The sequence below is a fragment of the Thrips palmi genome, unplaced genomic scaffold (assembly GCF_012932325.1).
Source record: "Thrips palmi isolate BJ-2018 unplaced genomic scaffold, TpBJ-2018v1 HiC_scaffold_10, whole genome shotgun sequence".
Taxonomy (NCBI): Eukaryota; Metazoa; Arthropoda; class Insecta; order Thysanoptera; family Thripidae; genus Thrips; species Thrips palmi.
This window is the reverse complement of record NW_023144621.1, coordinates 16,994,623-17,005,944: the sequence shown is the minus strand read 5'-3', so window position 1 is coordinate 17,005,944 and position 11,322 is coordinate 16,994,623. Positions and strand designations below refer to the sequence as shown.

The 11,322-nt window shown below is 43.9% G+C and overlaps 3 protein-coding genes across 6 annotated transcripts; 1 reads left to right on the top strand and 2 right to left on the bottom strand.

Moving 5' to 3' along the window:
* Window positions 1-1,423: 1,423 nt before the first annotated feature.
* LOC117650955 lies at window positions 1,424-2,496 on the bottom strand. Its single transcript, XM_034394620.1, has 4 exons — window positions 2,276-2,496; window positions 1,952-2,188; window positions 1,820-1,884; window positions 1,424-1,716 (listed from the first exon to the last, which is right to left on the bottom strand). The coding sequence occupies exons 1-4, from the start codon at window positions 2,381-2,383 to the stop codon at window positions 1,497-1,499; spliced, it is 630 nt and encodes a 209-aa protein (XP_034250511.1). The 5' UTR covers window positions 2,384-2,496; the 3' UTR covers window positions 1,424-1,496.
* Window positions 2,497-2,516: 20 nt separating this feature from the next.
* Window positions 2,517-4,327, top strand: LOC117650958. Of its 2 annotated transcripts, none has more exons than XM_034394635.1 (4): window positions 2,517-2,663; window positions 3,280-3,498; window positions 3,702-3,894; window positions 3,976-4,327. In XM_034394635.1, the coding sequence occupies exons 2-4, from the start codon at window positions 3,286-3,288 to the stop codon at window positions 4,116-4,118; spliced, it is 549 nt and encodes a 182-aa protein (XP_034250526.1). In that variant the 5' UTR covers window positions 2,517-2,663; window positions 3,280-3,285; the 3' UTR covers window positions 4,119-4,327. The 2 variants fall into 2 exon arrangements, with proteins under 2 accessions (XP_034250526.1, XP_034250534.1); XM_034394643.1 differs by lacking the exon at window positions 2,517-2,663 and adding an exon at window positions 2,683-2,822.
* A 314-nt stretch (window positions 4,328-4,641) lies between these two features.
* LOC117650937 (exportin-2) lies at window positions 4,642-9,736 on the bottom strand. 3 transcript variants are annotated; one of them, XM_034394600.1, is made up of 21 exons: window positions 9,557-9,736; window positions 9,201-9,375; window positions 8,962-9,107; window positions 8,689-8,881; window positions 8,464-8,609; window positions 8,281-8,388; window positions 8,102-8,194; window positions 7,857-8,024; window positions 7,651-7,780; window positions 7,398-7,561; window positions 7,131-7,320; window positions 6,843-7,041; window positions 6,658-6,761; window positions 6,425-6,581; window positions 6,254-6,345; window positions 5,974-6,179; window positions 5,806-5,903; window positions 5,554-5,721; window positions 5,322-5,468; window positions 5,079-5,239; window positions 4,830-4,987 (listed from the first exon to the last, which is right to left on the bottom strand). In XM_034394600.1, exons 2-21 carry the CDS (start codon window positions 9,283-9,285, stop codon window positions 4,830-4,832), a joined length of 2,913 nt encoding a protein of 970 aa, XP_034250491.1. In that variant the 5' UTR covers window positions 9,286-9,375; window positions 9,557-9,736. The 3 variants fall into 3 exon arrangements, with proteins under 3 accessions (XP_034250500.1, XP_034250491.1, XP_034250483.1); XM_034394592.1 differs by having other exon boundaries at window positions 9,201-9,288; XM_034394609.1 differs by lacking the exon at window positions 9,557-9,736 and having other exon boundaries at window positions 4,642-4,987; window positions 9,201-9,285.
* Between the last annotated feature and the right edge of the window lie 1,586 nt (window positions 9,737-11,322).

Below are 11,322 nucleotides of genomic sequence, written 5' to 3'. Positions count from 1 at the left end.
GGCGGGCGGGCCACCGGGCGCGACAGAGCGACTGCATGTCAACCTCGCATGACCGAACAACTTACGCGTCGCGTCGTCGCTCTCCCTTGCGCCCAAGCCCGAAAGAAAACAACAAGAAAAAGACGAAAAACAAAAAGGAAAAAAGGGGCGCGTGGAAATAAAAATGTTGGGGCGGTTGGAAAAACAATGATAAGGCTGCGCCGCTGCTCTGCCGCTGCTCCGTCGCGGCCACCATCACTTAGGACTCGATAAGCGGGGTAATGTAGAAATTGACGCGTTTTCGAGATTAGACACAAAATGAAAGAAATAATGATGAAAAGCGCAAGAGATGGAATGCGACTCATTTTGAGAAAGTCGTTACTCCCTGCTGTGTTCCGGGTATTTTATCTGCGACTGCTGGCGCATGCGGGGGAGGGCCCGGGCAGCCCGCGCAGCCCGCGGCTCCACTCGCGATAAATGCAATTGCTCGTTTCCCCCATTAGTATACAGCGCCAATCTCGACCAACTTTACGATGCAGTTTCCGACAATGATGCGGCCAGGGTTCGCGCCTAATTTCCTACCTTCCACTGTAAATTTGCATACGGTCGTGGAGTTTGGACGCCCCTGCCTGAGAAGTGTAAAGTCCATCTTCTTATCGGGAGAAAAAGTCGGTTAAAAATACTCGAATATGGACAGCCTTTTGTTATTTTTCGCTCGACGGGCATAAATGAACGCAACATTGTTTAAAGGCCCTTACGTGGCACAGTCGGCCAGAAGACCGGTGGAGGCGGCCAAAACTCCAGACGTTTTGAGTTCCACTGTCGCTAAATGGGACTCGAACCGAACGTGTGACCCTATCAATAGATTGCTCTCCGAACGAGGAATCTATTGGTGGGGTCACACATTCGGTTTGAGCCCCATTTAGCAACTCTGGAGCTAGAATTTTGTCCGCCGGCGCCGGTCCTCTGGCCCACTGTGCGTGGCCGGTAGAATATCGAAGTCCCTCCAAGCAAAATGTTTACCTCACTTGGCATCTCACTGAGCAGAGCAGGGACAGCGGCGCACGTGGGCAGGGCAGGTAGGGCAAGTCACCCTCGACTCAAACTTGACCGCGTCGTCGTGCTACTCAAGTTCAAGGCTTCACGGCCGATTCACCGGCGGTGCAGCAGCTATCTGCCCACATCGCCATCTCGTGGATACGTCAGGGACGTCGTCAGGGACGTCAGGGGTGTACGGTGTACTTAATCGGCCACCGACACCGATCCACCGCCAGCGACGAGGGCGGACTTGGGACTTCCCCTCGTTGCCGTCGTGTGGGCGTGGCCCGGAGTGGCCCGGCGTGGCCCGGCGTGGCCCGAGGGTGGGGACAGCTGCAATATCCTATGGATATGGGTGGGTTGCCTCTTTTCTGGCGCTCAAAATGGAAGAGAAAGGTCTATATCATTGAGATCTATTCAATGAGAAGCGGTGCATAATTTAATCAAAAGTACAAGCCTAGAAACTAGCAGTCCATGTATCAGTTTGGTTGACTTTCTTCATCTTCTTCCCTCACAGGCTGAGAGGCTCTACTATATGAATCAGCTGGTGTTGCGTCATCTCTGGTAGCCTTAAGTGATGCCTTCACTAATAGCATATTTTTGGCCGACACGATAAAACCGCGAGGTATTTCTGCAGGTAATCGCTTGATTGTTTTAGTGAACACTTTTAATTCATCGTCATCCATTCCTGAAGCCATTCTGAAATGAGAGATAGAGCGTTATGAAATTAAAAAATACCTTATTCCCTCAAAGAGATTAAATATGAAACAGGTACTTATATAAACTAAGAACTCATCATTACCTGCAAAAATCTGCATAAATTCGATAGTCTGACTGGGAACTGTTAAGCAACGATGTAAGCAAAACCTGAAACAGGAAGGTTCGTGAAATACACAGTGGAACACACAACTTCTTCTCATTTCCATACACTTACTTTGCTGCAGAGAACTCTTGTGTTATTGCTAAATTCTTCCAGCATGCACATGTTAAGCTGATGAACACTCTTCCAGTCGTGTCGTAGAAGAGCTTGTCTTATTTCAAGCATTAGAATTTTCATCGAGACACCAGACACCACCCGTTTCAAAGACATTCGTGACTCTGGTCCGTGATTTTGGCATGTCGTTCGTCTCTTGGCCAGTTTATGTCCCTCAATTAGATCTATGGCCTTGTTCTGTCGAAAAGAAACATACGATGAGTAGATGAGATGGGTCCCCTTGGATGTGTCACCGAACCATGGTACCCGCAGCACAAGACATACCCAGGATTTCCGTTGAACACGGGCGACAGTTTCCCAATTTCTGTAGAACTGAGAACCGAGAACTGTACCCGCACTGCCATCCCCCAGTGTTTTCGGAGCCTTGCCCATCCTTTTCAGTTTTCGCCTGGAACAAAGTTACGGTGACAGCCGCAGAAAACCAAACAAACAAACACGTTACTGCTTTGGTTATGTTTCTGCAATCGATAGTTCAGGATCGACTCGTGTTCGAGATATTTTAGCGCACTCCGAATTTCTCATAAAGAGAAAATCACGAGATCCAAAAAAGCAGAACGTTTTATTTTTACAGAGGGCGTTCGACCTTCTCATCAAAGTACCTCGCTCTTCGCAGTTTCCATCCAAACCTGCAAACGCCCTGGGAAATTAATCGGTGAGTTTTAACGCGACATTCTTCGGACAGAAATTTCATTTGCGAACACCCAGTTGCCTTCGTTTGCTAAATCCTTCGCGGCCGTCCCTTCCTGCGCACATTCTCTAGTGGCTCTCCGACCACTTTGAGGTCGGCAGCAGTCGAAATCTCCATTTCAAGGTAGTAGGTGTTAAAACATTGAAACGGCTCGTTTTGGGCGACGTTTTCTCTTCTGCGTGTTGAGACATTTGGCCCTATTCTCATGTTCATCTTTGCACTTGTAGCTGACGTTGTCTTCTGTGTGGTACTGACATTTTATCTACTGCTTTCGCTGGGTCGATTTTGCACATTCTTTGATCTCTCTTTAGTTGATGTTGACGTCTGCATTGATGTCTCCCGTCTTGTCCTTTGTCTATGTCTAGCAATCATTCTAACAAACTCCTCAAATTAATCGCACTGGAGTGTAACTTCTTGGTTATTTCTTTGCCCTCCTCTGCCAAGTGTACTAACCTCACTTTTGTCTTCATTAAGGCTTCTGTACTCAGCTGAGTGTTGTTCAGCTAATCTGTAAATTTTCCAGTGACTAGCCTTTATTTTTTTGAGAGATTTTAAAAAAAAATGTTGTCACTTATTACAGGTGAAGATGGCTCTAACCATGAGAAACAAGCTGCCTCGGATGGCGTCATGCCTCTCTCGTCAAATGTCTCATGGTCCCATCTACTACCATGACCAGAAGGAGCTTGCTGGCACCCGGGAGCACGTAGGTCATGGCAAAAATGGCATGTACAACTATTATGATGGTCATGAGTTGCCATTCCCAGCCATTCGTTTCATGCCTGAGGATCAGCAGAGCAAGGTAATGCCTTTTTTCCAAAGAACTACTGTGGAACCCTCGTGTCTATTTCGGGGTCTGCTACAGCTCAGACAATTGTCCATCAGTTTTGGCTCAACTCAATTAATTATTGTATTTTTGGAGTGGATTTTTGAAAAAAAAATTACTGTGTGGGAGAGAACTTCATCCTAAATTGCAAATTGGTTTAATGTTGAATTTCTTGTCAGGCACTGCGGGAGAAGGAAAAGGGTGATTGGAAGAAGCTTTCAATTGAGGAGAAAAAGGCTCTGTACCGACACAGCTTCTGCCAGACCTTCGCAGAGTTCCAGGCTCCTGATCCAGAGTGGAAGGCCGTTTTGGGTTACTCGCTGATTGGAATTGGTCTGGCTTGGGGAATGTACCTTGGCTTTTCTAACATCAGTGAGTTAATTTTTTTTCTAACTACAGTCCTTTTTCAAAGATGCTTGTCAGAATTCCTAATATCATTTCCTTTATTTACAGTGCCACAGCACCCCTACCGTGAATTCTATGACTCCCACGAAGTGAGAACAGCATCTGTCCAGAGGAGGCTTGACCAGGGCGTCTTCAGGACCATGGGCTTCGCACCTGAGTGGGATCTTGAGAACCGCGGCTGGAAGAAGTAATGTGTTGCTTGGCTAGCAATTTTAGACAAATTGTAATTGTACATGTCTTTAAATCAATTATTGTAAAGGCGCCGCCTCAACCTAGCTTTTATGACTATTTGTTTGCAAGACAGGTGAAACATTTGCTTCAGGAAACATTGTTTTAAATTAATTTTGGATTTGTAAATAACGTCTATCAAGCAATAAACAGGGATTGAAACAAGGATGAATTTGTGTTCTGGCAATCATTTGTTTACTTCACTTATGGTGAGAGGTGTGGTGTCATTTGTGTAAAATGTAAGCATTTAGCTCATGCAAGTTTCAGCTGAGACCTATTTAATTTAATGTGCCTACTGCTCATTCATGAACTAACGTTTTAAGTTGATGTAAAATGGTGGTATTGGACAAAAAAAATCATTAATGAGTTGAAGTGCAACATGTCCCAGCAGAAATCTCTGCAATTCAACAAAATGTTTAAAAATGGTTAAACTTAGCTGTCAATGCACAGTGAAAAAGACATGATAATCAACAAAAATTAAAAAGATAAATGGGTAAATAAAATTTTATTAATCAATTACAGAATAAAAGGAATACAGGGTGCAATGATTCGGCAAGTCCTAACAAGTTCATACAACAAATTAAAAATTAAGCAATATTCAGAGCAATTTTGTATTACAATCTTACCCACACAGATTGGAGTGAGTATTAAGAATCAAGGTACTCAATACCTGCTTAAGCAATTTGGACATTAGCACCATCTAAGTAAGATTTTAAATGTGCTCTGCAAGTATCAGTGAGACCTGATGCAAGAAGAGGATTCAGCCTGCCTGGGTAAGAGACTGATAGCTTGCTTAGATTCTGAGCTAGATTTAATCTTGCATCCCCTACACCTAGAAGGCCCAAACAGAAAATTAAGCAACATACAAAAGAACACTGTATATGTATAAATAAAAAAAGACAAATGGGAAAAGAATAACTTACCATGCAATGGATCATGTTCTTGTTTATTTGCAAAGTTAAGCTGTGAATAAGCCACAGAGTAGCCAGGGGTATCATCTACTTCAATAAAATGGTCATCGGGATGGGTTGAATCATCCTTGGGCAGCTCAAACAGTCCTATCAAAGCTTGTAATAAAGGAGACCTGCAATGAGATAAGAAGTTATTTTGAATTACAAGACTAAATTATTATGCGATTTATGATAATATATGTATCAGAGACTCACCAGAGCCTAGCATAGTGGCCATCAACCATTTGAGGACATTCACACAGAATTTTGGTTACCCCAACCGCGGTTATCTTGCGTTCCACTGTTCCACTGATTTTCTGCATGTCAACAATCATGAGCTTTTCAAGTACCATTCCAAACATTCTAAAAGGGAAAGAAGATAATAAAGCACAAATAATTTACCTTAAAGTAGACAGTTGGATTAAGACTAAATTTAAAACAAACTTACTGTGGTTGGATTCCGTCAATCATTTCAATTAAATTGGCAGCACCGTATTTGACAGCATAAAAGCACATAAATACTAAAAGCCCCTTCACAAATTTGGTTGTCTTGCTAGACTGAAGACGTTGGAACAACAACAAGAACACCTGACGAAGGTATGAAGAAACTGCTTCCCTGGGCACAAAATGAGGATTGACAACAGGTAGGTAAGTACAAGCACCAAATCTCTAACCATAACAAGTTTAATTTTTAACTTACGTTGGTAGATGTTCTATGAGAGACTGAATGAGATAAAATCCTTCATGGTCATTTGCTTTTGAAGCTACTAATTTTTGGAATACACCCAGCAATCCAGTCTGTTGAAGGAAACTATCATTAGGGAATATGAAAATGATTTAAACTGCATTGGAACAGACAACAACTAACAATTTTCTGAGACTCAGCTATTTGAGCAGCTCCTTTGTGGATGAATGCTCGCAGCAGGCGGACCAAAGGATGGATGTTGCCGGGTCTATCCCACAACACAGGTACCAACAAGCAAGGGAAGAGGACCATGTATGGCTCTGGGATGGTTCCACTCTCATGAAGTTCAAGGAGAAGAGACAGCAGTTGGAATACATATGGGATGAATTCTTTAATCAAATGAAATGAATACTTAGTATAAGAACAGAAGAGATTAAAAAATCAAAAGTTTTAAGAGACCAACCTTGAACATCTTGTGAAAGAATGCCCTGGAAGATAGGGAACAATGCTTCTTCAAATGACGCCACTGCTGCAGGGGTTGACTTGCACACAATCCTAAAGAAATGTATAAAAGTAGTATGGTAGCACACATGGATCCCAAGTACAGGTGACAACAAAATACATTTCAAATTACCTTATTGAGAGACCAATGGTTTCAAATAAATAGTGATTGAAGTGAGGCTTGCTTGGATTTCTTGCCACTAATGCCAACTTTTCAGTCAGTTTGGGAAGAAGTTCGGCAAGGTATGGTATAACATTTTCTTGAAGAGATGAAAAACTGCGCATAATAGCTATGGGGGAAAACAGAAATTTTAATACATAATTTTTAATTGGTACACCACTTTAACGTAATGAAGAATAACATACCCTTCATGACGTACTCATTTTCAGAGGAACCTGGCAGACACAGTGCTGAGAACAAGGAACTCAACAAGATGCTAGCCAGCTGGGCTACCTCCTCCTTTTTAACACTAAACCAAAAACAAAATATTTCAGACCAAATTAATGTATATGATAAGGTAAAAATTCTTCCTTAGAAAGATAACACTTACAGAGGTTGGTGATCAAGGCCACGAATAGCCAAAATTTTCTCAATAGCAGCAGCTGCATAAGTGTGAACAACCGCACTTGAAGCTGAGAGATGACTGATCAGTTTGGGGAAAGAACCAACAACAACTTCACGAGGAAGCACAGTCCTGAATATCATGATGTATTTGATAGCATCTGCTCTGATTACTGGTAGGGCATTGACTGAAAGAAGAGGGAACAAAACATTAGGCAGGACAACCACATTGGCAGGGTTGAAATAATGACAGAATGTAAGAAGCAGAAATACAAACCATCAGGCTTTTCAAGTTCTGGGATAATGTGTTGGGAACAGAAATCTGTAAGGTTGACAAGCTGACTGGACTGAGTTACACCATGTTTTTCTGTCTGCCCCTTGGCAGCCAGTGAAGTTACAAGGTACAGAGCTGCATCTTTGCTGCGCCAGTTTTGACCGGGGTTTTCAGAGTACTTCTGCAGCATTGCCTACAAGAAAAATGTAAAGGTCAGTTTAGAAGCTGCACAGATGAAAATAAATGAGATACAGATTTATGATTACATACTTGAACATATTGACCAAATATCTGCATCATTTTCTCCTCAAAGTAACGAGAAAGTACTTTTACAAGATCACATGCTGCTCTACGACGAGTATCCACATCAGATCCCTCAATGTCTCGTCTGATGTACTCCTCTGGATTATCTTCAAAGAGTTCCTCATCAGATGCTGTCAGGAAAAGTACCAAGATAAATGTCACACATTAGATCCTAGATATAAACTCTAATACGATCCAAATAGTCTGCACCAATACTAACTTCTAAACTCCATGTTGGGAATGATGACTTTTTCACAGATACTGCTCAGTACCGCTGGATCCTCAAATAGGTGTCTGTAGTGAGATCTATCAGCTACAGTAGCCAAAAATTGTAAAGAATTGCTAACCAACTAAAAAACAAATACAAAACACTATTATTGACTTCTCTGCAAGGTGGTGTACCCAGTCATGATTGAGTGAACTTACCGAATCATACTTGGCAAGATGACTGGTACTGGTCAATAAATTCCAAACATCAGTGACAAAGGTTGGAAGGTACGCCTGGAATTCCTCATCATATTTCTGAGCATAAAGCCCAGCATTATCACAAATCTGAGATCTTATTTGTTCCAGGAGACCAGCTTCATCATCATCCTTCAATGAAAGAGACAAGTTATAAAAGAGGACAAAAGGAAAATCATAAAAAAAAGTTCAAATGAATGTTGGCCAACCTCGGTACGCAAACATGGTACATCAGTAGTAAGAAGTGAATGGAAATTCGTCATCCAAATTTCCATGTTGTCTTCAAAAAATTCTGGTATGTCCTTTGAAAATGAGAAAAGATAAAAATATAGAAAGTGACTAAATTAGGGGCAATTTCTCTTTTACCATAATGTAACAATTCACTTACTTGGAAGTTGAGAGAGTAAAAGACTTTACTAATAGTTAACAAAGAACTGTAGACCACCTTCAGAGCATCCTTATTGTTTGCATGTACAGTTGTGAGGTTCATAGTAGCCTGTATTTGAACAGAAAAATACATGTAAGTGGGAAAACATACAGAAAAAAAACACATTACTAGCATTTTATATACCACAAATAAATCTGTCAGCGGCTTGGCAAAATTGTCCAGCACTAATTTAATCTCAGTCCAAAGTGCCTGGGATTTGAATTCATAACGATACCTCTTGAAAATGGAATGAGCCGTGTGTAGCACTCCATTAATTACGTAAAAATCTCCTAGGAATCAATAAATAAATTTAATAGAACTTGAAATCAGGAAACCTATCCCAGTTCTAGAAAATACTTCTGTACTGACCTGTCTGGAACTTGTCAACCATCTGTGTGATAAGGTTTGGCCATTTGGTAGGAAAGTCATATTTTCCAATAATGGACACAGCATCACTTAGCTGCTTCTGAATTGATTCTGGTGACATTACCATGATATTTACTATATTTTCTTTGATAGCCAGCCTATCATTAGATGAAATTCTGTCCTTAGCATCTTCATCCTAAAAAACAATTAAACCATACATAATTTGATGCAGTATTAAATGATTTAAGCAATCAGGATGGACTTAAATTCACTTACCGTGTTCCAATTGCGTTTGATGTAGTTTTTAAAAGTAATAGCACAGGCAACTCGAATAGTCATTTCAACATTATCTCTTGTGAGAAGCTTCAAAAGAAGCATAGGATAATTTTCATTTACCTCCACTGATTCGAGGAAAGACTCGGCTAAAATCAAACAAGGCCCATTAGAAAACTGACAGACAACAGTAAGAAGCCATTACACCTAACATGCATGAAATTAAGGACATAACAATTTACCTGGTTTACGGACATTGACGTCAGGATTCAAGGTATCATAAAGATACTTTTGCAAAGAAGCAAAGTTCTGCTCACTGAGCTCCATCTTCTAAAAGGGTACACATGAATGAATTAGGCACAGAGGCACAGTGAATGCTTTGACGAACTGTAGGCTATTAAAACACACGCTGTAGACCTGACGCAATAATTAGAACGAATCTAATGGCAAAAGTAACACCAGAGCACCGAAACAGAAAATCTGCGAGTTGTAAAATGAAATATTGACACTGTCACATTGAAAACGCGAAGCCGTCCTGGACGAAAACTTAGGTTAGAATCTACCGGTTGGCGTTCCAGAGGGAACCAAGACGACACACCTGTTTGGGAAGGGCGAACACGAGTCAGAGAGGCAAATCTCGCAAGGAAGAGTATCGCCAGAGAAGAAGCTGCGCGCCTGTCACACTGCACAACAGGGTAAATCTGACAGAAAGTAATTCGACTAAAGCAGTGCGATGCTTTGTCGCTCGCTTTGTCTTTTGTCACAGCCTTCAAACGGGGGAAGGGCGCGAAACTCCACTTGAGGTAGGTCATCAACGCCAACATGACAAAGTTAAAATTGAAGTTCCCTTGCATGTAGCAAGATGCAACGGACGATATTCGTGTCGCAGTCTTTTTCTGTTCATTCAATAGGTATTAAATAATCCATGCACATCGTTTAAAGATGGTTGCTTTGCTTCCAGCATCTTCACTTATGCCTCCGCACAAGTCGCGTTTTGACACGGTGTTCCCGCGAACGGTGCAGCCGAGTTTGAAACGTAACGGTGGTTCGTTCGTCGACCACGCTCCAAGTTGCAGATGTCCAACAAGTTATAAAGTGTTCCATACTGATTCGTGTCATAGCTCTGTCCTTGTCGGACGCGTCGCACGCCAATGAGTGCGAGAGAGAAGGAGGCGTGCGTGTGTGGACGAAAGCTGCTTGACGGCGAAGGCGGCGAAGGCGGCGAAGGCGGCGAAGGCGCGGGGGCATCCCCGAAGACATCGAGGCCAAGCAACGACTTTTGCGACGGCGACATCGCCTACCCCCCGAACGCGTCTCTGGATCCGCCCTTGCGTTGCTCTCTTTCTGATCCACCGTCGGCGTCCTTTCTCTCTCGCACCTCACGGGGCGTCGCGTAGTGGTTTCTCTAGTAGGGGCGCGAGAGAGACAGAGCGACGGAGCGATCCTCCGGACGCGTCCGTCCACCTAAACTAATCTTCTGTTCGAGGACGGTCCCGGCGAGTACGTGCGTCGAACGCCCAAGCCGGCCAAGCGCAATGCGTAATGGGCCATTAGCATAATTTTGGGCCCTCTGTCGAGTCCGCCCTGCAGGCCTGCACTGCAGTGCATGCACGCCCTGTGGCCTGAGGGCCGGCGGGCCCGCAGCGGGCCCCGCGGGGGGCAAATAGAAGGGCCACTGACTGATTCAGGCCTGAGGGCGGAGGGTCGGTTGGGCCGCTGTCTCTCTCGCACCCCTCGAGGCCCCGCGAGTACGAGAGAGAGAGAGAGACAGCGCGACGACGCGAAGCGCTGTTTCGGGAGCAGCCTTCAGGCAACGGCGTCGGCGTAATAGATTTTGGACGCGTCTGCGATTTCATTTTCATTAACGTTACAGCGTGTTAATGACCGTCCTTGATGCAAAGCAAAGGGCTCGTCCATCATTTTCGTGCCACCTGGCATCAGCCGCATCAGCCTGTGGGTGCCTCGCCTCTCTCTGGGCCCCAGTCTGGGCGGCAGGCTTTGCGTGGCAGCACCGCGGCGACCGCGACACAGTGGATTTGCCAGAAGACCGGTGGAGGCGGCCGAAATCCTGTGCGTGGTTACCTCTGGCTACTATCAACGGTTCTTACCAAGCGCACAAGCGATATAAAATAATTTTTCTGGCCGTGCACCGGACAACACACGCACCTTTTGCTTCGCCCGCATTCCTCGTGTGAAACGTATGAAAACATCAAAATACGTGGTAATCCGTCGCATTGTGATTTGGCCGAGGAAGCAGCGAAGCCCTCTCCGCGGGGGATTCCAATTACCATCCTTTCCCGAGGGCCTTACGGTGTACCGTCGGCTGGCCGTCGGCGTACTTCCTCCCCCACCGCGTCTTCCCCC

Excerpts from the sequence above, each read along its gene's own strand:
- LOC117650955 (XM_034394620.1), bottom strand. The coding sequence starts at position 2,383 with ATGGGCAAGGCTCCGAAAACACTGGGGGATGGCAGTGCGGGTACAGTT. Across the intron at positions 1,885-1,951 it reads CAAGAGTTCTCTGCAGCAAA|GTTTTGCTTACATCGTTGCT; the intron begins GTAAGTGTATGG and ends TTCCTGTTTCAG. Across the intron at positions 1,717-1,819 it reads ATTTATGCAGATTTTTGCAG|AATGGCTTCAGGAATGGATG; the intron begins GTAATGATGAGT and ends CTCTCATTTCAG.
- LOC117650958 (XM_034394635.1), top strand. The coding sequence starts at position 3,286 with ATGGCTCTAACCATGAGAAACAAGCTGCCTCGGATGGCGTCATGCCTC. Across the intron at positions 3,499-3,701 it reads CTGAGGATCAGCAGAGCAAG|GCACTGCGGGAGAAGGAAAA; the intron begins GTAATGCCTTTT and ends ATTTCTTGTCAG. Across the intron at positions 3,895-3,975 it reads CCTTGGCTTTTCTAACATCA|TGCCACAGCACCCCTACCGT; the intron begins GTGAGTTAATTT and ends CTTTATTTACAG.
- LOC117650937 (XM_034394600.1), bottom strand. The coding sequence starts at position 9,285 with ATGGAGCTCAGTGAGCAGAACTTTGCTTCTTTGCAAAAGTATCTTTAT. Across the intron at positions 6,346-6,424 it reads ACCATTGGTCTCTCAATAAG|GATTGTGTGCAAGTCAACCC; the intron begins GTAATTTGAAAT and ends ACATTTCTTTAG. Across the intron at positions 5,469-5,553 it reads ATTGACGGAATCCAACCACA|AATGTTTGGAATGGTACTTG; the intron begins GTAAGTTTGTTT and ends TTTCCCTTTTAG.